This window comes from Phalaenopsis equestris, unplaced genomic scaffold (genome assembly GCF_001263595.1).
Source record: "Phalaenopsis equestris unplaced genomic scaffold, ASM126359v1 Scaffold200668, whole genome shotgun sequence".
NCBI lineage: Eukaryota > Viridiplantae > Streptophyta > Magnoliopsida > Asparagales > Orchidaceae > Phalaenopsis > Phalaenopsis equestris.
In genome coordinates this window covers 571752-599062 of record NW_018220479.1, presented here as the reverse complement: position 1 = coordinate 599062, position 27311 = coordinate 571752, and the positions used below count along the sequence as shown (strand labels likewise).

The window sequence follows — 27311 nt, the reverse complement described above, 5'->3', positions numbered from 1 at the left end:
ACTCATTTTTCTGACTTTCACTCATTTTTCTGACTTTCACGTTGGGTTTTCTCGCCTTGTTTAATTTTCTTGCAAGTTTATTTAAATCTGCTGCAAATCATACTATGCTCGCAATACTAATAACGCAACAGTAGCAGATGCTCATGTATGTTTTTACAGTTTGTCTACAGGATTTTACTTTACTGCATTTTACATTTCAAGTACCTTTTATTCTACCTGCAATCTACTCATTCTACATGCAAAACCAAACTTTGACACCAAAATTGTGAAACATAAACTACAATTTTCAAACACTTAAACCATGGAGCCATCGCGACGACAGGAGCTTGGAGCCAACTTTGTGGGCAACACGACGAGGAGTTTGGAGCGAGCAATAAGAGGACCTTCAGCATCATCTCTTCCTAGCATAATAACAACTCATAGGATTTCGAGGTAGCTTGCCTAGCGCGACGTAAATCCTCACACTCCCTTTTTAGGCTCCTGTACAATTATGTTATGCAGTGTAAGTCCTAATTCACTTTAGGTTCTGAGGTTGTTGTTCGTTGTTCCTGAGGTTGTTGTTCGTTACAATGTAAACCCTCTTATCTCTGTGGGCTATTTGCATAATCAGGCATTATGCAAGTTTAAGTCCCAAATAATAAAACTGTCAGGATCAAACAATTAGTTAACATCGTCTCCAAAAAAATATAATCACACCGTAGAATAGTCTGGGAAGTCATCGAGATTTACCTCGGATCAGTGACATCCCCTACCTTCTTCTTCCTTTGGACTCTTGAAAATAAGTGTTCCGCATTGAGCTATTCTCACTTGATTTTCCTCATCCTATCTTGAAAACCTGAACCTTGAATTCTTGAAGACTAGAACCATTGATCATTATCGAGAGTTTTCTCAAGTGACTCTTGTCACTTGGGATGTAATTAACTATAGGGGCTTGCCTCTATAGAGAAGTTGTAACTCAGGTAAAATAAACTCTATTTAGTCTTTGTATTAGATAGGGGAACTTGTCGGTCATATATAAAACGTTCGCAGACTAAACAGATGTCACAAATCTCTTAGTTTGCAGGATTGGGTCTATCGCCGAGGTCTACACTTATCTTTCGGGAGGGTGTAGTATTTGCGGTATCAGACACGATTATGCAAACCATTGGACGAATGAGATCCACTTGGTCTCATTTTTCAAAAATTAAAACTCAAACTATATATATCTTTTATACTTAAATTAAATTTCAAAAATTATTTCATATACCATATTTTCATAAATCTATTGGAAAAGTTGACCGACAAGTATCTCTTTACTAGGAATTAAATTCTTACCTCTCTCTCTTTCTTATGTTTAGTACATTTTTTTTTTCTTATATAGCAATTTGGCATGCGCCTTTTTAAAGGTAAAGCTCTGTTGGAACAAATGAGTAGAATATAATTTTTGATATTTGACGTATCCTTATTTTTTAGTCTAGATTTGACATTCTTTAGTTTGGCTTGAATCTTTCATTACTTTGTTCTTCACAATTGTTTCTTTACCTCATTGAGCCTGATGTTGCTTAGATTGCTGATTTGTGTTTCATTCTAATTTCTTACCTGAGTACCTTATGCTTTATTGCATTTGGTGCTGTCAATGCTCCACTTCTTCACCTTATTGCATTAAGTTTTATAACAACCCAATTTTGTAATGAGTTTGTGCAATTTATTATCGCTATCGTCCATCTATTTCTCAGTATTTCATGCACTGTCCTCTTTTGCTACATATTTCCTGAGTCCATGTTTACTATTTCCTCTTTTTTAAAAGCAACTGAAACTGTTTTGTTACGTAAACATCAATTTCCATATTCATGGAGAAACAAAATTTGAGGTGAGAAAAAAAAAAGCTAAACAGAAAGGTAAATAAATGGCAAGGATTAGAAACATATACATTGGGTCAACAAAAGCATGAACCATCGTAATGATGGGTTAATTTGGGCTTGTGCCGAGTGCTCCATGAAATGTTGATTCATTTTTAATGTCTTTTTGCACATATTCTAGACTTATGGTTTTTATTTTGAATTCTATTTGATATCGGAGTTAACCCAAACAGTAATAGGAAAGACAAATGTTATTATTGACAAAGCCAAGTGACGGTTATAACTAACACATGGAAACAGAAATAGCAACAACAAGGCACAAGACAGACTAGGGTGGATCTAGGAAGGTGGTGGTGACTGCTAGGGACACGGAAAGCTGGCGGCAAGGTGGTAGGTGGGCTGGAAAGCGGAGGAACAGCGGTTAGAGGTGGTCCGGGGTGGCTGGAACAGCAGCTTGGAGGATTCCGACAGCTGTCACAGTAGTAAGGCTGTAGGAAGAATGATTGCGGGAGGCTGGCAGCGAGGCGGCGGCAAGGGGCATGGTACTAAGGGGGTGAGACAGCAGAAAAATAGCAGATTTGCTGTTTTTCTAGATGATGACAGCGAGGAACATTGATTGGGAGTTGTGTGGACGGTTGGGGAAGGGTGAATCCAACGAAGTTAGGAGGGGAGGTTGGTGGCTGGAAATGGGGGAATTGCAGGGAAAATCAGCTGTAGTTGCTGTTCCGGGGAGCAATGTGGATAGGGAAGATAATCACTACTTGGAGACCAAGATATAGTTAAAACACCACATGGACTCTAGGATATAACCCTCGATGGGAAGAAGAGTCACCAGCGGCTGCTTGATATGAAACACATAAAAAACTGAACCTAAAATATCAGAAATACAAATATATAATAAGAGGATAATTAGGAGTGGCCCAAGAGGACCGACCGACTTATTTGAAGGGAGAAAACCTTGACCGGTCCAGACGAAGCAGCCAAATCTTGCTGGAACTCTCGCTTGCGGATGCGATCCCGCTTCTGCTCGTGGACGACCACGACCATGCGGGACATGCTTCTGCGTCACTATCACCTTATTTCTAGCCGTCTTTGCACTTTTTCTTCCCTTCATCGTACATTCTCAATGGCAATTTTATTATTCACCCCATCCCTTTAATATACTGTCTCATTATGATTCGTAGTTGTACCAGACATTCATCTTAGCATTCTTATGTAATATCATATTCAACTTTGTTATCATGGACTTCCCCATTGCCAAATATTGGGTCCATGGGCGGCTAAAACAGGCCTTAGTTTATTCTATAAAATTGTACTTTAGATCTAAACGAAATTTTCTTATGAGATAGTACTCTCAAAATATTTCTCCATTTTAACCATCTAAGCTTAACTATAGGTACTACCAAAAAAAAAAAAAAAAAAAATCCTAAATTGGACATTCATCTTAGCATTCTTATGTAATATCATATTCAACTTTGTTGTCATGGACTTCCCCATTGCCAAATATTGGATCCATGGGCTAAAGCAGGCCTTAGTTTTGTTCTATAAAATTTTACTTTAGATCTAAATGAGATTTTCTTATGAGATAGTACTCTCAAAATATTTCTCCATTTTAACCATCTAAGTATAACTATAGGTACTACCAAAAAAATAAAAAATAAAAAATAAAAAATACAAATTTCCCAAATGAATTATTTCTCGGTTTGCCCGTCCTTGCACAAGCTGCTTCTACTTGACTTTCCATGGCCATCTTATCAAAATTGTAGTTTTATAGAGCAATTTATGCACCAACAATCCACCAGCTTGTTTTAAAGAGCATTTTATGCACCACTTATTGAGTTGTTGCCTCTATTTGTCCCTACCCATCTATGAAGTTGATTAGAAGCTGTGTCACGATTCAATGGCATATAAAAAAAAAATATTCCAAATTAAATTTTCTACACTTTGGGTTTGGGCTGTATGACACTTTAGATAAACTTGTATTCATATGGAGATACAACAAAAAACATGTCGCATCATTATAAAAGTTCACATACGAAAGCCAAACTAATACATGACATTAATAAATAATAAAAACACTTTATTTTTACACACGAGTTGATGAAAAATCTTCGAAGGTCAGCCTACCTTCAATAATTTTTTATCCTACCTGAAAATCGAAAAAAAAATGATAAGAGTTCAATAAATGTAAAGGGAGTGTGCTCATCATGAAATAGGCAATTCCATGTGAAATGTATAAGATTTGTAATCCCTTTTGGGTAAACTAAAATGGAGCTTGATTTTCAAGGAAGAAGTTTGATCTTGAAAGAAGTGGAAGCCTCTCTATTATCTACGGTCTGTAGACAATAGGCCTTGGGTTGTGCAACTTCAACCATAATAAAAATCCATGTCCCCTCAATTTCATCCCTACTCTCCCTTTTTAAGTATTAGCTGACTTTACCATTCTCGTCTTAAAAAATCTCCTTTGTTGATTGCAATGCTCCAAATTTGGACAAGAAAATTGGGATTAGTATGTATTGTTATGAGATTGTGAAATTTAGACATGTTGGTTTATGTGTGTTTACAACAGAAGAGTGAAGAGGCATTAATCGGGTTGGTAGATTAATTAAACTTGAAGATCCAAAAAAGATTGATTGAAGATAACATAACAGGAAATCACGTCTTAGTGTTTCCACGAATTTCGTTAATATCTAATGTAGCAATCAGTGGAAATTACATTCGCCAGTTATAGGTAATTGGAGTAAGGCCAGCCATGCCAATTATACTAAAGGTTTTCCATCCCTCTGAATTGCTTAACCAAATCTTGCTTTGGTTATTTTTCATGTTTATATGTTGTTTCTTAAATCTAAACTTTGAATCATTTGTGTATTTTCAAGTCATCGACTGCAAATTGCTGCATTCCGTGGCATCAAAGCTATACATTTGCATCTTGCTGTCTATAATTAGTTTACAGTAGACCAGTTGGTTTGATTTATTGCTTTTTTGATCTATTTTTACTGCATCTAATACTTGTAATATTCTTGTCGCCATGCTCAATTCTGCCTTAGATACTATTAAAGCTCCAATATTACATCCGTCTGCATTAGTCACTTAAGTATTCTGTTTTGAAGTTCAAATGCATAGGTGATCCCGCGAACCTAGAAAGTATTTAACCTTTTTATTGGTTATCTTTCACCATTATTCTTATTTTTTGCTCCTGAAATCTTTCTTTCTTCTTATTTGTTTATATTCACGGTTGCCATTCTAATTAGAGATGACAAACGTTGACCTCCTAGATTTCTTATTTGGAGTATCTGATTTGATGAGTTGACTCATTTTTTTTTTTGTTATTCTATATTTAAGGAAGGCTAGGTTTAATTTTACTTGTTCCATGCTCTCAATCTCAAATTCAATTTTTTTAATGCTTATTGTTTGTGCAGCTAAAGGCTCTGGGAATTGATAACATCTTGGGCTTTAATTGGTTAGCTTCTCCTCCACCAGAGTCAATGATCAGAGCGCTTGAGGTCCTCTACTCTCTTGAGATCCTTGATGAAGATGCAAAACTCACAACACCTTGTGGATTCCAAGTTGCTGAGATGCCATTAGTATGCCTTTGATATCATTCTATCAACTTTACATGAAAAAATTTATTACTGCAATCCTTGCTTGCATGCCAATAATAAGAAAATTAGGGCTTGTTTGGGATCACTTCTGATTTTTGTTTCATTGTTTTTATTTTTATTTTTATTTTCTTTTGTTTTTATTTTGATTTAAAACAATACCTGTTTGGTATGGTGTAACATGTTTTGCTGCTTTTAAAAATAATCCAAACAACTTCAGAATTTTTTGAGTATTTTTAAAAACAAGCTAATTTGTTTAAAAAAAATAGAAACCTGCAAAAGAAAAATGCTCTAAACAAACATATTTTTAAAATGAAAGGAAAAATAAAATAAAAAAATAAAATAAAAGTGATCCCAAACAAATCCTTAGTGATTACTAAGGTGAATGTAGTTGAGAGTGTTGTGATGATTAGAGATCTTCAAAACACATTTGATGGTGAACTTGGATAAACTTAAACTGATGTTTGAGGTTTGGTTGGGTGATCTTATTTCACTTATCTGTTTCTCAATTGGGTGATAGAACTTAGTTTGATCTTGAAGTTGTTTTAAGTACCCTAGATAATTATCATGGTTAGATATTCAGGGCATCATTGCTATGCAATGTCTTAGTCAATATGATGCAGACATATCCTGTGTCTGTTCTTGGTGAACATGTGAAGGGCTGAGCCGGTTCCTGGTTTAGCTTTTCTTCCGCAGGATTCAGTTTCTCCAATCCTCAAAGCTGTGTCAACTCCCATAGGGTCTTAGTTACCTTAATTAGGATTAGCATCAGGGCTATTTTTGTTTGAGGTTTATATATATTCTGTTTTAAACCTGGTTTTGGACATTTGGTTGATTACATATTATTGGAGACTTTCTTCTTTAGTTTTCCCCTTTTTGGAGTGCCATAGCTTATTCTCTTTAAAGTGGCGTGGCCGTGTGGATGTAGTTTGATCGAACAGATAGCGTTTGTACTTCTCTAATATAGCCACTGACTAGTGTTTTCTTGCTGTTTTTCTCGTCGAGATGTAACAAGCCATTTTCTCCTTCCTAATCCTTGTAGTTACCTCATTTTTTCCTTTGTGCTTTTTCACAAATATCTCCATCACTTATTCTGATCCTCTCATTCCTTGGAACGCTCCAATAGTGTCATTTGGTATTAATGCTAGTTAAATCATAAATTTTTTTTCTGAAATCCAAACCCTAAACCACACAACCTATTCCATGTACCTACGCAAGCACTCAACCTCTACTAAAGACCTTGCCTTCTCTGACTTTCAACCAAACTTAAAAATCTTCAATTTTACCTTAGTCGATATCCTAGTTGGAGGAGATCTACAGTGCCCCTAAGTAGAAATCCTTAAGGTGGTGTTCAAGATCTTATCATGGAAAATATGCAAAGAGAAATCATTCAATTACAATAGAGGTTTGCTAATTTTGAACGAAGGTAGCATGTTGAGGTCACGTAAAGTCATAACGTTGATTACCCGGTTGATGAGGAAGAAGAGAATCCTTTTCACTATGAGCTTCATGTGACGAAGAACTAATGCCATGTCGATTCAATAATGAATAATGGAAAGAGGGTAATTTTGGAGTGAAGGTTGATTTGTTGGATTTTGATTATTTTATGTATCTAGATGAGTTTATTGAATTACTTCAAACAGTAGAACAAATTGAATGATTTCATGTCAAATTATTGACGCGGGGCTTGCCGTGATTATGTGGGAGCGGGGCTCTCCCGTAGCAGAATCGTGGGAGCGAGAACTACTGCTAGTGAACCGACACCCAACTATGGTCGGTTCAGGGGAATGCCGGGCCGAGCAGCACGGGTGAGAATTCTGATGAGGTAAGCGACCTCTCGTGCCTCGTCACCTACCTTTTCTGCATTCCGCTTGATCGAGCGACAGTTTAGTAAGGGCTGCATTGTCGCCGATCTCTTTCTCCTCCTTTCCTATGATTTCTCTATGTGAGTCTTTAAATTGCTTTTTTCTGAATTTAGGGTTTACCATTTGTTGTGCGTGGGTTTTAGACTCTTGTGTGGAGTTCTTTTTTCCTTCGTGGGTTGTATTTGCGGAGGTGGTGATGCTCCGACTGTATTCTACTCCTAGGTGGTGATTGTATCTCTTCTTTTATCTTCCGTACTCCTCCAGTTCCCTTAGTCGATCCCCCTCACCCCTCAACAGCTTCCCCCTGCACTGCCGACCCCCTTTTAGTTGCAGCAACCTGCTGTGCAGCCCTTTCAGGCACTCTGCTTGCTCCCCTACATCAACTACCTTGCTATCCTGATCTTCTCAGCTGTTCCCACCTTCCCAGCTTGCTACCCCCCTATCCAACCCACCTCTTAGTCGCCCAACAACCGTTCCTGCCGCCTTAACCTGCTGCCTTCCTCCAGTTCATATTCCGACTCCTGTTGACCCTCTCCGCATTCAATCTTGTTGGCCCAAGCCTCCGGATCCACCGGGCCAACCTTCACCGCTCTTGGGATACAAAATACACGTTCGAGGTGTTTGTTTGTGTCGTCCTATGTTTTGTGTTTGTTATCCAGTATTTTCTGAAGACGAGTCATCGTTTTAACTGATTTAAATTTCAGTAATAATAATTGTGTTTCTTTTGTGGCTTGAGCTTTCTCTTTCGGTATAAAGTATTCCATCCATGATAAAGAGTTTTATACTATTATGAGAGCTTACGACTATTGAAATCATTATTTACTGGCCAACGTGTAACGCTCGATTTCAGTTTCTCGAGAGAAGAAATGAAGAATCAAAGGAAAAGAGAAGGGAGTCTGAAAACCAAATAAAGGAGAGAGGAAGCGACGGGGGTCGGAAGTCAAGGAGGTGAGTTTGCCTTATAAATTGCCGTATATGGGAGGTAGGGACTTACTTGAGAGTTGAATGATCACGAGGATTTCGGTGGCTGCAATGAGTGTGGCTAGGGCAGAGAGTGTAGGAGGAGAACAACGACATCAACTGCGTCTATATCGCGTTGAGGAGGAAGAGGCGGCGGGTTCGTGCAATCTCGTGTGCAGAGAAGAAGGCAAGGTCGACCGGAGGAAGCTCGTCCAAGAAACAGCGAGCCAGAGCTCTCTCGTGTGCAGAGGAAGCATCAAGCGTGCGGTTTTATAAGGTTAGGTTATTTATTTTAGTTATTTAACAAATATCATATATTTAAGTTTATTATTTAATTGATAAACTTAAGTGAATTTGATTTGAGCACTAAAAAAAGACTAGGATTTTAATCTTTATAGCATTTAGGGTCTGTTTGGCGCAGCTGTTGATTATTTATAATCTGCTGATAAACAGATTATTCTGATAATCTGATAATCTGCAGATTATCAGAATAATCTGCGTTGCTGTTTGGGGCAGCTTATTCAAGATAGCTTATTGGTGGTTAAATGATATTCATGCCCCTATGTGATAAAACTGTTTGGGGCAGTTTATTCAGAATAGCTTATTGGTAGTACTGAAGCATATGTAGAAACATGAAATCATCACAGATCATAACTTAAAGTTGTCATACATTTCTCACACCCTCATGAGCACCAAGAGAACTAAAAAAAGTACAAATACGAGTACAACTACAATCAGAAATATTAAAATGTTTAATTTCAGACTTTGGCTTTCCTCATCTGCTCTGTCAAAGTCAGAAAACACCGGATTCCCATGACTGCTGGCCGTGTCATATGAGGGACTGTCAGCCCACCGGAAGAAGCCACAACGAGCTGAAACACCCTTGGCACAACTGTAGAACTGCCTCCCAAAGCTATGAGACTGACGCGATGTGAGCAACGGAGCCGGTAGACCACAATAACACAAAAAACCTGTCTGTAACTGATATCTTAGAAGTTATGTTTCTATAACTGTGAAAAAAAAGATTGTTAGTACTTATCTAAATAAAAGTAAAATTGACATTCAAAATTAATGTACGAACAGAGAAAAGACTTGCTGAACTAGCTGTCATATATAGCATAACTTCTAAGATATATAGCTGTCATATATAGCTATAGACTCCCTCAGAGCAGCCATCTCAACTTATAGAGTGTCAATAATTTCATCATCATTAGCCATATTGAAGTCTGTATCTGAATGAGAGGGGTGACGTCGGATGAAGAGGTCATTAAGCTAAAGTAACAAAGTAATAATACTTACTTTGAAATACAGTATGTAACGAGAATCATTTGCAATTTGTTCAGGAATAGTTGTGAACGATGTATCCGCTGGCTTAATGATCTGTGTTGCTAAGCTCACAAGTGCTTGTAAACCTTTGGAAAAGTATCGACTAATGATTTTTGATGAATGTTGAAATCGCTCCATAGCTCCTCTAACTGATTCATTCTGTGAGAGCATGTATAATGTTATTGCCAACATCTCTCTCGTTGTCGTTCTAGAAAAACCCTGTAGGCCATGGTTCCGACATAACTCGTGTAGCATATCGATAAAAATGGGCGCAATCATTCTAAAAATCTTATCGGATGTCCAGCAAGCATCTCACCCACCCATTTGTCCCCAATATAAGAGGACGTCATGCGTGGTATCCGTCTATAACTGGAGCGGTAGTATTCCAGCAATAATATCGCTATAGTTGAAACCCATGCCATTCTTTTACGGCGGTCTTGCAGTGGGTGCATTCTGAAATGATAAATACATTAGGATGAAAGAAATTATGGAGAGGTGGCTACAGAAAATTGGAATAGTGAAAACATCAAATATTACTTAGCATCAGAAAATAAGTGACATAACATGTTGTGAAGATAGGAAAAAAAATCAGACAATACATAGCATCATAAAATAACAAAAGCTGTTGTAATAACAATACATAAGTGACAAGTCTAATGAAAGATTAGTACCAAGCAGAGTCATTCTTCAACTATAACACGTAAATACTCAATGCGCATCTCGGGTCGTAGTGCAATGGACATTTTCGTACGAGTAGGGTCTTTGAGCTTTTGAACACATTTTGCCTGAAAGCGCATATCGTCTGCTACTTCTGGAATAGTATCTAAAATGGTCAGGCAGTCCCAAATCGTACTGTCAGGAGGAGTCGGAACTGTGAAAGCTGCAATTAGTTCAGCAAATGAGCCTTTAACAAAACTGTCATTCTCTTTCTTTCTCCTCGCAAGTCTGGGCCTTTTGGACATGGAATTAGACTCCTCCACTTTTTTGTTAATACTAGGAATTTCTTCATCAGTTATAACCTGTTTAGGTGGCAAGTCATTTGACATTCCTGTAAATCCCATCTCGCTTGGGTTTGCTGCGTGCTTCCCAATCGCGACAACCCCTTTAAACATGATGTCAAGTTTTGCCTCGAAATCTGGCTCAATTCCGCACTGCCTATATTTCTTCGCTGTTGGTAATGCCTGTAACAAGCTTGTTTAGGGGGATCAATTTCTAAATAATTTGAGAAGTAATATAATTGAGAAAAAAAATTAGAAAATTACCTCAATTTTCTCAGCCCACCATTTAGCTGGAGCATCGATCGTCCTTTTAATTGGATCCCATCCCAACTCGGTAGAGTCACGTTTCAACTCTTTCCATATTTTTCATTCTTTCTTCAATTGGTCCCATTTGTTTTTAAATTTAAGCCTGTCGTAATCCCTACCGGTCAATTCTTTGAATCTCTAAGCTATATTTTGCCAACATTCTTTATTAAAATACGTGGTTGGCCTATTCCCCAGTTCAGTTTCTTTAATGCATAGGTCGCAAAAAATATTTGTTACTTCTTTATCCCACATTGAGAGGGACCCCCTTCAGTTGCCTTAGGCATTGAACTTTATGGAACAAAGGAAAGTAAATATTCTCCAAATGTGAAAAAAAATAATAAATTATAAATAAACATTGACATCCAACATTCATTTTCTTAACAGTTCAATTAAAAAAAAAACAAGAGAACAAGAGATTTATGTGGTTCGGTCAGTGGTCTACATCAACAGATGGAAACCCACAAAAATTTTATTAGGCACAACATGAAAAACCAAAAAATGCTATAGCTACTTCACAACTTTAATTAAAACTGCAGCTAATCAAACCATCCAAAAAGAGCCTTCTCTTCTAACAATTAACAATATTGCTTTCATATGTGATCACAAGCTCAAGAAAGCATGAATTTTGCTTTTCTTATCTCTTTAAAAGCTGATAAAGTTGTACATAGTGATAAACAATCATTCATATGACTGTAAAGCAAACATTTAAGGAGGCTAAAATAAAAATAAAATGACATTTACATAGTTACCAGCCAATCCCTATCTATTTACGTATCTAACACCTAAAATTTGTTTTTTATTACATTTATATCACCCAAATTTTGCGCATCACATAGAAAATTCCACCATTTTAACTTTTAAAATGTGAAAAATACTTTTCCAAGCAAAGGTAAGGTGGTATTAATGCAAAAATTGTGTTATGTATGTAAAATATGTTAAACCATAACTTCTCCAAACAGCAGGTAAACATATATCAATTTCTCTCCACATTATTGATGTGAGCATTCCTAAAAATAAGAAAGTTGTACAAGATTTCATAAAGGAAAAGCCAATTCTCTCCATCTTATGAACATAAAGGAAAAGCCAAATCTCTCCATTATGTTGAACAAGAAAATGTGACTATTTTCATAACTCAAGAAAATGTGACTATTTTCATAACTATTTTCATAACTCAAGAAAATGTGACTATTTCCATTATGTTGAACAAATCTCTCCATCTTATGAACATATCGAAGGCTTTCATAACTGTATCAAAGGCGAGGGCGAGGGAGAGACGGGAAGGGCGAGAGCGGGGGAGAGATGGGAAGAGCAAGGAGAGATCAAAAAATTATACCTCATATGCGGCGATCCCTCTGTCATGAAGGACCAGAGCCTCGTAAAGGAAGGGCAAGGGCGAGACGGGAAGGGGCAAGGGCGAGACGGTAAGGGGCCTGGGCGAGACGGGAAGGGCGAGGGCGAGGGCACCACAAGAAATATAACCTTAAACGCGAGAAGCACACGAGGAACGGAGCTCCAAGCCAGATTGCAGAACTATTAAGGAATTAGCGATATTAAAACGCAGCGGTAAGAAAACGTACCAACGAACACACTATTCAAACGGAACAGCGGTTTTTTCAAAACGCCGCCGCTCCCAATAAGCTGCCCCAAACGGGCCCTTAATAATAATTTTAATTATAATAATTAAATTTTAAAGTTTAAAGTGTTGAAATTCTAATTAAATTATAGCGTTGCAACAATATTCATAATTAAATTAAAACATAATTAAGTAAAGTAATAATTATATATTTTATATTTTATAGGTGATAATATAAGTTAAGAACAAGCAGATTGTCTATTATCAAAGTGAATTCTTCATTCTTAAATTATAATATTATTTTGGTTTCTTGTATCAACTAATTTTATGAGTTGTTATTTATGTTTACTAATATATTTAATTTTTGTATTATTAAATTTTATCGGTTATTTCAATACGAATGTTTATAATATTAGATTGTGAATTATTTAATGCATTAAATATTTCACAATCTAATACCCTTCGCACCCAGTCTTTTTTTCTGATTGCCTCGTTGGCGCTTGCAGACAGCTTGCACGACGTCGTCTTCCTGGTTTACGCGTTGTCATACTCACATTTTCGTCGGCGTTTGCTGACAACTTGCACGACGTCGTTGTCTTTCTTTCCTGATACAAGGTTTGGTTACGTCGATTGCATTCCTCGCACCTCATCTCATTTCTTTGAGTTGCAGTTTGACGCGGCTAGTCACGCCGCTCCAGACTCAGGTCGTGGTCATCTTGCCTGGTGGAGATGGCCTCGACGCTCCATTCTTATGCCACTGCACTTGCCAACGACAATCTCACTTGTGCCCTTATTTCAGGTTCAGAGCCTGATTTTGGTATCGGTAAGTTCTGCATTTTCCATAATCCTTCCACGAGGCTCTTGAAGGTGGTGATGATCACACTTTCATTAAAAAGCTTGGTAAAAAAATGGGAAATCTGCTTTTTCTCTTTGAGATTGAAACCAGTACTCTTGCGTCTTCTTGTCGTTTTGCTATAATGGAGAAATTCCTTTATGGTCGTCATAAACCTGAGATCATTCGGAAAGATTTTGATTTTATGAAGCTATTGGGTAAATAAATTATTGGCTTACTTGACGACCGACATATAATTATTCAGTTATCTCACGATGCAGATTACACTCGTATTTTTTCTCAAAAGGTAATCAAGATTGACAACCGTTTTATGAAAATCTTGAAGATGACTGTCGACTTTAATCCAAAAGCGGAGTCCCCTATCATTTCTATTTGGATAAAATTTCCGGGGTTAAAACTACACCTGTTCAACTTTGAAATTCTCTACTCATTAGCAACTGTTTACGGTAAGTCTCTCAAGGTTGGTAGTCCTACGCTTGCTGTCACCAGACCTTCTGTGACTTGTGTGTTAGTTGAGTGAGATATCACCCAACCAGCTCCGGATGAGGTATGAATTGGATCCACTCACAACGGGTAGTGACAAAAGGTTGAAATAGAATCACACCTTTATTGCTCTCATTGTAGTATGTTTGACAACGGTTCTACTATTTGCTATCGGTTGTATCGTCATTTAAGGCTGGATATTGCTAAAGATCAACAACCTATTCAAAAATCTATTCGTGCTGAATTGGGGGTGGACGTTTTGCTACTTACCATTCCTGCTGAGGAGATGCAACCCGACCCTCTTTCCAACACTACATATACCTCTGCTCATCTGATTGACGTTGTTCTTGATGGGAAATTTTCTGATGACCCTCCTATTCAAACCTTTGTTGTTTCAGATGAAGAACATCATACCCAAGCCGTTCTACCCCTGGGTGCTCCTGCTTTTGATCACTCTATTCCAGCTATTGGATTGGAGCATGGTACTCTGGAATCTCATGAAACATCTCCCCATACTACTAATATTGATCCAAACGTGTCTATACCACTCATTATTATTGAAGAAGACTCGTTTACATGCCAAGACACATGAGAGTGCTCCTTTTATTTAATAAAAAATCAGCTGGTACAACAAATAGATGTTTCCAATCTTCAACAACCTACGCATATCTGACACACTTTAAACCAATCCGCTGATCAGATGAGTCAGTCTTCGGATGAGGAATAATAGGTCTATTCTAGGAGTAAGAAGAAGAATGGAGGCCGACTCGAGCTCAGGAACTTATTGGACGATACATTAGTTACTACTGACAACGATACTCATCTTACCAATTTGTTAGTTGGCTCTTTTCCTAGAACTAGAGACAGAGACAAGGCAGAATTGGGTCGCTCTCTAGCTACCTGATACTACTTGTTTTGGTACTTTTGATTTTTGGGTTCTCATGTATTTTTCTGTATTTTTTTTTCTGGAATCATTTGCATGTGGTGTTTACCGTGTGTGTAGGGTGTTATACTTGGGTCCTCTTATACAATCTAGTTGTATCTTTCTTTATAAAAATGAAAATAACTAAGAAAGTATTATTTAGAATTATTTTCATTAATTATATATATATATATATATATATATAGGGTCATCTCCTTCTTCGAGGGTTTTGCCTCACGGCGAACCCTAGCCTCTGCCATGGTAATCTCATGCCCGAAGGAGTTGCCTCCTCCGTTTCGTCTTCCGTCATCTTCGGCTGTTTTGTTGAGCTACGCACACCAATGTAATCCGTCTTCTACTATTTCGTTGAGCTGCGTCTTCTGCTCGCATCTTGCAGGCACCCAAAGACGACGAACTGTTCGCACGTCGTCTCCTAAACGACGACGTGCCTCTCTGCTCGCATTTGCCGGCCCGACAGACGTTCCTGTTCGCACGTCTCGCAGAAGGACGCGATTGTTCCTACTGGCAGATGATTTCTTCTCGCATCTTGTTCGGATCTGTGTAGCGGTCAGACTATGTCTGTCCTGACCGTGACCATCTTGTGATGGAGATGCCCTTGATGTTCCATTCCTAAGCTAATGCACTTGCCGACGACTTGCCCTTTCATGCTAGTTCCCCTCTAGTTTCAGCGTCTGGTTTTGCTATCGGTAAGTCCTGCAATGTTCCAGAATCTTTCCACGAGACCCTTAAAGGTGGAGGTGATCACAGTTTTATTAAAAAACTTGGAAAAAAATGGGAAGCATGTACTTATTCTCACAGAGGCTGAAATCGATACTCTCACGTCCTCTTGGTGTTTTTCTCTAGTGGAGAAATTTCTTTATGGTCACCCAAAACTGGAAATCATTTGGAAGGAGTTTGATACTATGAAACTATTGAGCAATTGAAAGATTGGCTTACTTGATGGTAGACATACTTATTCAACTATCTCATGATGCTGATTACACTGTATTTTCTCTCGAAAAGCTATCAAGATTGACAATCGTTTTATGAAAATTCTGAAGTGGACTGTCGGTTTTGATCCAAAAGCGGAGTCCCCTATCATTCCTGTTTGGATAAAGTTTCCGGAGTTAAAATTATATCTGTTCAACATGGAAATCCTTTACTCTTTAGCAATTGTTTACGGTAAACCTCTCAAGGTAGATAGTCCTACACTTGCTGTCACTAGACCCTCTATGGATTGTATTGTGTGTTAGTTGAGAGAGATCACTCAACCAGCTCCGAATGAGGTATGGATTGACACTATTCACAACGGGTATTGAAAAAAAGGTTGAAATGGAACCACATCCTCCTTATTGCTCTCATTGTAATCATTGTAATCTCATTGTAATATGTTTGACCACAACTCTACTATTTGTTATCGTTTGCATCCTCATCTAAGGCCGAATATCACTAAAGAACAACCACCTATTATTCCTGTTGAGAACATGCAACCCAATCCTATTCCAAACACTGCAGTTCCTGAGGAAGGACAACATACTACAGCTACAGATCCAGTTGTGCTCATACCACCCATTGTTATTGAAGAAGACTCACATGCCAAGACACACGAGAGTGCTCCTTTGATCCAATACCAGAGCATCCGGTACAACATGTAGTTGTTTCTAATGTTCAACAATCTGCACATCTCCAACACAAATTAGACCAAGATCAGGTGATTCAATCTTCGGAAGAGGAATGACAGGTCTATTCCAGGAGGAAGAAGAAGAATGGAGGCCGACTCCATCTCGAGAACATATTGGATGATACATTGATTACTACTGACAATGACAATCATCTTACCACTTATTAGCTTGCTCCTTTCCTTGAACCAGAGGCAGATGCAAAAACCAAATTGGGTTGCTCTCTAGCCACCTGATACTATGTATTTCGGCTTTTTTTAGGCAAAAGGCCACAATAATATATATATATATATATATATATATATAGCGCGTATTGTGGCCTTTTGGTAGAGCAGTCTTTCTGAAGGTCGTAAATGCCCCCAGTGTGTAGGATGTGGTACTCGAATATTTAGCACATCTAAGGATAACAGAGGCTCGTCTAATAGCCTCCGACCATTCCCTTAATTGCAGCTTTTAAATCTTCCTGAAGTGTTTTGTGAGAAAGAACATGCGACAGTGGGATCTAGGTCCTTCTAGAGATGAAGAACATGTCTCTTCTGATAGATTTCCATTGAGAATTGCTCAGCTTGCTTGAGATTTTGTTCCAGAGTTGATTCCTTCTGACAAAATCGTTTACTAGATACACTTAGCAGAGTACGAGGAGTGGGAGAAACAGATTATAGATTTAATGACTTGAGACTTGGTTATCAGGAAGACTCATATGTGTGTAGGTCCAATTCTGGTTGTGCCAAAACAGGTTGTCTTGTAATGACGTCCGTGATTCAGAGTTGTTTTAGGTAGATGTGAGTATATATTTTGTGGTGAGATCTTCTGAAAAGCTCAGACCCAAAGCAGATGAATCTTTTAGAATCCTCAAGAAGTTGAATGTTCGAGAGATTATAGTATTTCCGCCACCTTTAATGTGGCCGACCTAGCCCCATACTATGCGGAAGCAAAGTCTTTGACGGGTGAGGTCAAAGCTCCATGAATCCCGAGAGTCTAATGCAGTCGTCACATACTGCTGTACCAAACACAGGAATTGTTTGGCGGTGTAGATCGGTTCAGTCCAAAAGTTCTTGGTTTAGGTAAATCTGGAAGCCTTGAGGGCCGACCGACCCTCTTTTTTTTGGGGATTGCCGCCTAACTAGAGTGGGGCCCAATCCTAAGTTACCCTAGGTCTTTATATGTTGCATTTGTTGTGTTTAAGTCAGTTTTTGTACGTGTTTGTTTGGAACAGACGCCGACTTCTCTGGTTTTTTGTTCTAGGGCTGTATCCAAGGGTCTGAGTGGTGTTCCACCTATATCTCACTCTCGAGTGGTGATTTATTGTTCCTCTACCCTTCCCCTTCATTCCCACTTTATTCTCACACTTCCATCGATTGCTTTTGCTGCCCAAAATCACATCTCCATGCTGATTTCCTGCTGTTCCAACCCCTGCTGCCGTCCAAACAATAACGTGTTGTTGTTTCCTGCTACTATCCAGTCATCTAACTTTGCTGCCGCCACCCAGACTCGCCTCTTCTTTTGGGTTCTTGATGTTCCAGTCCATCCCTACCTTGCTGCAATCCTTTCCCTTCGCTGCCTTCATACAGAAAATGGCAAGCCTGCTGTTTTCTTGATCTTCCAGCCTCCTACCGCCCCTTCCAATCTACTATGCTGACCACCACCCTCATATCGAACCCTAAGGTGAATTTGTGCTGTCGTTTATTGCAATTTCAGATTTCCATTTTTTATTTGTAATTTCCTATTAGAAGTTGGTAATGAAATTTATTTTTCATTGTTGTTTGTTTTAAATTTGCTATCAGGCATCTCCTACTGTATAAATCTGGCACCTACTCATCACAAAACCTATCAACTAAAGCCTGTTGGACACAAGAATGAGCAGCTTTGTCGAAATGTGTAGCTATAACAAAATACAAAACCTGTTTAAACTGTGATAAGAAGGCTATATGATGGCTAAACTAAGGTTGGCTCCTGCATCTTTCTACTTTTATGCTCTGTTTGAGGAAGTTCATGGCATTAGTGTTGTTGCTTTCAATGATAATACCCTTCATCTCGGTCATCCTAAGCTGAAAGAAATACACGGATGTGACCATGGGCAGAGCCATAGTAGGGGCACTATGGGCTTGTGCCCCTACTTGCTGCCTCGATTCGCTTTGCAAGCAGAACGCGTACTTTCAGGCTATCCATCCCGCTTCTTCCTTTCGCAGTACTGGGTAGGCAGTGGATCACATTTGTGCAAATTTTTTGAGGGGAAGCAAGTACACTGACTAGCCCTCAAAACCTTTGTCGGAGGTGACAACTTTGTGCAAACTTGGTGAGTTTTTACTCTCAGTGGCTATTTGGTAGCAAGATTTGACTAGTATTTAACCTAAATTCAGCCAAACAACAAAGATGACATCTTTAAATTCTACTGATTCTTAAATCCTATCTTCTTTCGGTTTTTGTCTTAAATCCAAGATTTAGTAAATCTCATTGGAAGATGAATTTATGTGATATGGAGAAGTTGAAGCGCGCAAAGGCGGTTGGAAGAAAGGATGAGAAAGATGAGGGTTACCTTCCTCACTGGTTTCATGTAGTGGCAGAGCGGAAAGTGAAAGATGGGAGCTTCGAAGGTCTTTGCATGTCGTGATCTCATTGCTGCTTTTCCAATTAGCTCTAATTGTGAGGGTTCAATCACAAAGTGATGGTTTTCGACAAAATTAGGAGAGGTGGGTGGGTTGTAAACAAGAGGTTGAGACAGGTCAAAGGGATTATAAGTTTGTGGTTTTAATTCAATTTTAATTTTATTAATTTATTTGATTAATATCTTATAATTAATTAATATGCTATCAAGTTAATTATAATTATATAAAATAAAATGTTACTATTTAACAATTATTTAATAAAAAAATAAATTACATATTAAAATTTAATTAATTTAATAAATAATAATAATAATAGTTAATTAGTTTAATAAATGAATATTAAATTATATTTTAATGTATCTAGTTTAATAAATATTTAATTAAATGGTTTTCCCCTAATAGCTGAGCACAAAATTTTAGAGTATTTTTTAAATAATATTTTAATATTCAAATTTTAAAACCGCTTAATGCTAGTTCCAAGCCGAAATGAAGAGGGTTGAGGATATTTTTAAAACTAGTAATTAATGACCCAACTAAAATAGTTTTCTTGCTCTACCCTTGCAGATGTCTATTGCGTCTCTCATAGGCAAATGGATGAAGGATTGAACCGGTCCTCGATTTAGCTTTTTCTCCACAGGGTTTAGCATCCTAGCCCCCATGGTTGAGCCGAGCCCTAGAAGGTCTTACCTTAATTAGGTTTAGTATTGGTGGGGCTCCAAATAAATTGTGTTGAGTTGAGCAGGACTATATTCAAGCTTGAGCTTGTTTATAAGTATTGAGCTTGAGTCTGGCCTTTTGTGTTTATGTTAAAACTTGGTTTGTTTGTTATTCAGACTATTTTAGCTTAGTTAATATTCGTTTCATATAATGATAATTGAGTAATTATCAAGCAAATTAGCGAGTAGTATTATCGAACCACTTGATCTTTTGCCATACTGCTTTAATTGATCAAATTAAAATTAGTGCTATCGAGCTATTTATTTTTGAACAAAATAAATTTTGAGCAAGCTAATGAGTAATATGATTGAGTTTTTTATTTTCTAATCAATCTAACTTTATCGAGTCTATAAAGGAGTTTTAATTTTTTTAGTATATAAAGGAGTTACTTATTGAACTTATAAAAATAAGTGGGCTTTTGAATGAACGAGCTATTAAATAAATAACCAAAACAAATATACAAACACACAAAAATAAATATATGATTAAACAAATAAGCTTTTATAGTGGTTTTTTTTATTGTGAATTAAAAATTAAATTAAATTTAATATAAATGAGTTCTACATTGAACTTTAATTGATTTTATTCACAAAGTTTCAATTAAGATTTAATCGACTTACAAGCAATTAGTCGAGGTTCATTCGAGCTTATTTAAGAGCTTGTTCATGAACTTTAAATAAAATTTTTTTAGCTTTTTGATGAGCATATTCACGAGCTTGTTCGTGAACTTATAAAATTGTTCAAGCTTTTTGATGAGTATATTGGCGAGCTTTAATTGATATTATTCATTAAAACAAATGAATCAAACAAAGATTATTCAAATTTGTTCATTTAATAATTGAGTATTTATAAAAGTATTCATATTTGTTCAATTTTTTAATCAAACGGTAATAAACGAGCTCTAATTGAGCTTGAGCTATGAGTTGCTTATCGAACACTCGATTAGTTTGCAACCGTAGTATTGAGGTTATTTTTTGCTTGCGACTTGTAAATATGCTGTTTTGAACTTGGTTTTAGACTTTAGGTTGATTTTTTATTTATTGGAGATCTCTGATTTTCCTCTTTGTGGGGTGCCGTATCCTATTCTCTCTCAACTGATTTGATTGTAGCTTGATCAAGAATATATGGTAAATCTCCCCTGACTTTCATTCTTCGTCGATGTGACGCCAAATAGTATTTCCCTGCTGTTTTTCTTGCCAAACAGCAACCAAAACCCATTTTCCCCTCCCAATATTTGCAGTTTCCTTATATTTTACCTCTGTGCCATTGTACAAACATTCTCAACTAGTCCGTTCCTCTCATGACTTTTAGGAATCCTAGAACGGTCTCATAACATGCGGGTGATGGACCATGTTGAAAGAACAAAGGTAAGTTGAACAGGAAGGTTACTTTTATTTCCTAGCACTAAAAGGTTATAATTTTCAATTTAGTGAACACAAATGTAAAAGAAAAATAATATTAGTTTTCAAGCTAAAGCAATCTTTCTTGACCACGTTTCAAAATTTTGTGGTCCTCTGCTTGTAGGGAATGAATGATATATCAGCACCATCACAGCATATGCGGTGAAGCGTTATTTTCCACAACAGGAAATTCTTTCCAAAAGTTTTTGTTCCAAAATACTGAAAACTCTAAAAGTATATGGTTGAGCTTAGGCAAATAAGCATAAGCATCCTGTTGTCTTTCGTTAGTGCGGTGCGGGCTTTGTTAAGTAAAGGCTTTGTGGCTGGATAAGAATGCTTTTTTTCTGTTAATATTAGTATGATTACCTTTGTTTTTAATATGGCTTTATTTGCTTCATTATCTTACCTTTTTTACTATGAAATTATCTTCTAATATCATGGAATTTTAAAACATCTCTTGGTAAACTATTCAGTTCTGATGTAAAGGGAAGCAGATTTTATTCTTATTTCTTTTTGAAACCATATGTTACATATTTGTATACACTCACATTTCTATAAATTAGGAATATCTCTGATATAAAAAATATTCTGCAACTATATCCCCTTTAATTCGATTACCTAATATCATACTTGCTAATAAACAAGATTTTTAATATACAAGCTTCCTAATATATAATTTTTTGATTTATTACTTTCCATAACACTCCCCCTAAGTTGGAGCATAAATATTTATCATGCCAATTTGTTACAAATATAAATGACTCTAATAGCATTAAGAACATTTGTGAAGGTGCCTCCTAGTTGTTCATCGGTCTTTACATCAGCTATAGAGATCAAATTTTGTTGAATATTTTCACGAATAAAACGAATATCTTTCTCAATGTGCTTAATTCGTTTATGGAAGATATACTTTGAGGCAATATGAATTGTAATTGGGTTATCGCACCACAACTTTGCTGGAACTGTCATTTTAAAACCCATTTTGGCCAAGAATTGGGAGATCCACATCAATTCACTCGAAGCTTATACCATTATTTAATACTCAAATTCTGCATTGGATTGTGATTCCGCATTCTTTTCCTTACTCTTCCACGAGACCAAATTGCCACAAATGAAAACATAATATCAAGTAAAAGATCTTCGAGCAATCTTGGATCTCGCCCAATATACATCCGAGAAACATTCAATATTTATATGCTCATGATTTTGATATAGAATACATTTTCCAGGAACTTCTTTGATGTAACATAATATTTGAGCAGAGATGGACTGTTGGGGAGCACATAAACTGACTTATAGTGCCAACTGGATAAACAATGGCAGGACGAGTCACTGTGAGGTAGCTTAATTTTCTCACTAATTTTCAATATCATTTTGGTTCAATAAAAAGCTTTCCATCCTTGGTAGGTTATTTAGCAAACATCGGAGTATTGTATGGTTTGACTCATATTTTCTTAATTTCTGTTAGCAAATCCAAAACACACTTCCGTTGAAATAAAAAGATACCATTTTTGCTCTTTGAAATCTCAATCGCCAAGAAGTTTTTCAAGGAACCCAAATTTTTAGTGGTGAACCAATTTTGGAGAAATTATTTCACTGATAAGATTCTCTACATATCAGTTGCAGTAATAATAATATCATTAATATAAATCACTAATAGAATTGTCTCATTGGAGAATAAGGAGGAGGCTTCAAACAGTGCAGGCAAAGCTGCACGACGTAGACATTGTCGGAGACGAAGAAGAAGCCGAATAGAGAAGTAGATAGTGACGAACTGTTTGTTCAATCGATTTGTGATGATTAGAGAAGCTGTAGGATACAAACGATGACAAAAATGAAGCTGAACAAAGAAGCAGGTAGCGACGATTTGTGCATTTGACCAGAAGGGTCGAGTGATCGATTCATGCTAGGGAGGGATGGCCTCGAATGGAAGGGACAAGCGATTCATTCGAACAACTTGATGCTGCTACTAGAGGGAGGGCCGCGACCCAAGCAGAGAGTTAGGAACGGAAGCTAGCTAGGGATGGCTCTAATACCATGTAAAGGGAAGCATCTTTCTTTTTTATTTCTCATTGAAATCATATGTTACATATTTATATTCACTCTTATTTCTATAAATTTGGAATAACTCTAATATAGAAAATATCATGTAATTATATCTCCTCTAATTATATAACCTAATGCTACACTTCCTATTGCTAATAATCAAGCTTTAGATTTTTTACTTAGAATAACAAGACTTAAGCTAACATTCTTTTGTGCGCGTTGTTAACCTTTTTTTTATTGTTTGAATATACCACCATGCATTCTAGCCCTTGAAGCAGCTTAGTCACTCAATTCTGGTGAATAAATGCACGAATTTTTTATGGTAGATTTATCATAGTTATTTTATCTATTAGGTGTTTTTTCTTCCCTCTTCTTTGCTTACCATTCAATTCAATTAATCGTTGCAGCACAGATTACACAAACTATGTTTTGCTAGATTATGGAATATGCAATTGGTAGGCATTAGTATTATTATGTTATGATATTTTGTTATTTTCATGAAAACGCTTGCATGGGAGAATGCTGTTTTTGTTATGAGATTCATTTGAACTGATTATTTTCATAAAATTATCGAGCTTTATGTATCTCAAGCAGTTTATTATGTCAAAACATTAGTAAGGAATCACTATCTTTTAGGATCCCATGGTCTCCAAGATGATCATAGCAGCAGACACACTCGGTTGTTCGGAGGAGATACTTACAATTGCAGCCATTCTTTCTGTTCAGGTATACCCTTTCCTTAACGACATACAGTTTCTTTTTTATTTTTGGGAAATTTACATAAGAAACACACAATTGTTATGTATTTACATATCTCACTCCTAAACTTTCATATTTACAGCACTTTGGTGTTTTAAGCCCATGCATGAAAATGTGCATTTCACTTTTAAAAAAGTAGTGATATTGCTATTTTTAATGTGATATTAAAGATTTGAGTGCTACATGCATAAATATGAAAGTTTAGGTGTGAGATATGTAAATACATAAGAATTGTGTGCAATGTATGTAAGTGCCCCTTTATTTTCTTTCTTTTTTTTTGATATTCTTGATGCTGTGGATATGCCTCTGTTTGATGGATAAATTACTTATTGACAGTCTATCTGGGTTTCTGTTAGAGGAAAGCACAAAGGCATTGATGAAGTTAAGTTGCGATTTGCCGCTGCCGAGGTTCTTCAAAACTCAAATCTAGAAAGGGTTATTTTAATTGATGTTATATGTTGGTTTTTTATACAATATTCATCAATAGAATGCTATATTGTATTTACTTAGTTTACCAACTGAAGCATATGATTTTATTGATATGACATGATCATTATAATATGTTTGTTTAAATGACGAGGTATTTACTATTAAAGAATTATGGGCATGTTTAGAAAAAGCACTTATAAAGTGTCCCCCCAAAATCTTGATTGGATTTCTTTTCATAACTTTATTAAACTTTGTGCAAACCTTTCTCATTCTACTTGTACAATTATATGCTTTGACAAAAAGTGATTAAATCATAGAATTTACAAGTCTTCCATCATGAAATTTTCATATTCAAACATGACATCTTATAGTTTGTGCAATCTCTCTCTCACAACACCTTTCTTCATTTTGTGCAACTTCTGAAATCGTATCTATAGTGAACTTTCTTGACGTTCGAAATGTAATTGAACCGGACAGACCTATTGCCACATGAACCAACCAAGATCTCTTCTTATGAAACCTCCCTTGAACCCGCACTTCACCAGTCACCCACTCGATCGTGTCCACAATTCCCAACACATGGTTATGATCTCTTTTGTTTGCTCTCGATTCTCATCTTCTGGTCTAATGCAATGTTGCTCACAACATCATTCACTCAATCATGCTTGTTGGACTCATCTCCCTACTCCAATGCACACAAATGCCGAACTCTAAAAAATCTGAAGTGACCTTGATTTTGTTCAACTTGGGCTATTGTATCAAAGAGGGGTCCACATCAACACACTTGGGAGACACAATTGTTAGAGGTCTCATAATGCATGATGAGATTCCCCTACAATCCTCAATGTCAAGGATTAAATCTTCTTTGTCAAATGACACTCAACTCAGGACCAACCCTATCATATGTCTTTCAACCAAGTGATGGTCGAAGATCACCAAACTATGTAATTTGTTGGTTGAAAGAAAATCTTAGAAGTTAAAACTCATGCTTAATTTGTAATGTGTGATGGAGAAATGTGATAAAAATTTCCTATTTAGTGGCATTTAATTTTTAGCTGCCAAAAAAAGGTTAATGATAATTCATATAGGGGTGTAATTTAGTCGAATTAATCTTGAACCATAGCTAACTATAGCTTGGCTTCCTAGACAAAATACATGCTCGAACCTATGCTCGAGTTGAGCTTTTATGTTGAGCTTCAACCCTTCAACTTAGTTTGTCCTTTTATAGCCAAGTTGCAGCTCGAATAATGAGCTTAAGGTCGCTCGAGCATTGCGAGGAAATCATGCCAAAAGCATGGTGGAAAATAAGAGGAGGTTGCAACGGGATACAATGGTTTGAAAAAGAAGATGAGGAAGTTGGGACAAGAGCTCAAATTTTGAATCACGAGATGCAACGTTTCTTGAAATAGAAAAATAAGGGTTTCAAGCAAATGTTGAATTGAGTAATCATAAAATGCATTTGTTAAGGTATTGATCTTGTTTGGGAGATTGAGGGTAGGGTTCGCTTGGAGTATGGATTATGCACATAAGTGCTTAACATATGAATTCATGTAGTTTGATGGGCATACTAGCCAAGCATTGTCAAGCTCAACTCCCGACAAGTTCCCATCAAAGCTTTGTTCCTCCCTCATTTATTTTATTCATTTTTTTAATACATTTAACTTTTTTGTCACCACTATGGTAGATCTCAAAGCTAAAGCTTAAGCTCTATCATAGCCAATGAAGCATAGTTATGTATGTTGAAGTATGTCTTTATGTAATGTCGTGGTGTCTATTCTCAAATTAGGATGAACTAGTTGGGCTAATCATTACATCATTTCATAAAAAATATAAACAATAAATAAATTTTTTATTAAATAGAGAAAACCAACTTAAAATATGTTCATAAACTAAAATCAAAGATAAAGAAATATTTTAAGTAAATTACTAGCATGAGAAATACTTGAAAATTTGGGATTAAAATGAGCATTGTTGGGTAAGGATCTTCGTGATGTGATTTCAAAGGAATGTTTGTCATGACCCGGTCTGAAGTTTAGAATTAACCAAGTTAGGTCGGATGGTATTAACATTTAATTTACTTTCCACGAATTTTTTTATTACTTCAAATAAATATATAAGAGCCACTAAGAAATTACAATGTATACCATATATAAATCAAAACATTCAGAAATACATATATTATGTGTAGACAACATGTCAAACCGACATATAACAATGCATCACTACCTTGAACAAAAAAATACAAAGAAACTACTATCATAATAGCTATCAACAGTAGTCCTCCTGTTAATTAAATCTCTCATGCCAGACATATTAATCTATAGTTTTTCTTTTCTTGAAAGAAACAATTAGACTCAACAGTAAGTTTACCACAACTTAGTGAACAATTACAATCTTAACATGCATTAAATTAATATGCAAATGTTGTACATGAATGACCAAAAAAATGTAAGTCATTATTTTATTCAAACCATAAGCTTTCATTTCAAATTTAACCCTTCCCGTTTCAATTTAAATATTTATCATTTTTAATTTCTTTAATAAGTCATAGCAGGATTACTGTTATACCCAAATATTTCCTCATAATTGTAACCGTGGGTACCCTCAAAATTTTGTACTCGAAGGTACACATTTATTATTTTCTTTTTCGTGCATGGGTAAATCGTATCCCCTGCTGTCGGCACAAAAAAGAAAGAAAGAGATTGTTTGGGGGGTTGCCCGTAAGAAGCTGTCGGCAGCCGGAATTAAAATCCCATCGCCCGCTTCGGAAGGACTTTTTAATTTATGTATATATATATATATAATTTTAGAAAAATATGAAATCAAACTGACCTCATATTTTTCACAGTTTAAATGAAAGAGCGCTCTACCTCAAATCCTATATCTATCCCGAGGGATAAACACAAGATTTGAGGATGAGGCTCAATCAAATAAACTAGGAAAACATATGAC

The 27311-nt window shown here is 36.5% G+C and overlaps 1 protein-coding gene across 3 annotated transcripts in view; it reads left to right on the top strand.

Annotated features, from left to right (window-relative positions):
- The window catches only part of LOC110035894 (probable pre-mRNA-splicing factor ATP-dependent RNA helicase DEAH9), a 114747-nt gene that overhangs the window by 53375 nt on the left and 34061 nt on the right, over positions 1-27311 (top strand). For all 3 annotated transcript variants that reach the window (XM_020740217.1, XM_020740219.1, XM_020740220.1), the window contains 3 exons: positions 5258-5422; positions 23808-23897; positions 24267-24338. In XM_020740217.1, the coding sequence (XP_020595876.1) occupies positions 5258-5422; positions 23808-23897; positions 24267-24338 (327 nt within the window). The remainder of the gene's footprint in view (positions 1-5257; positions 5423-23807; positions 23898-24266; positions 24339-27311) is intronic.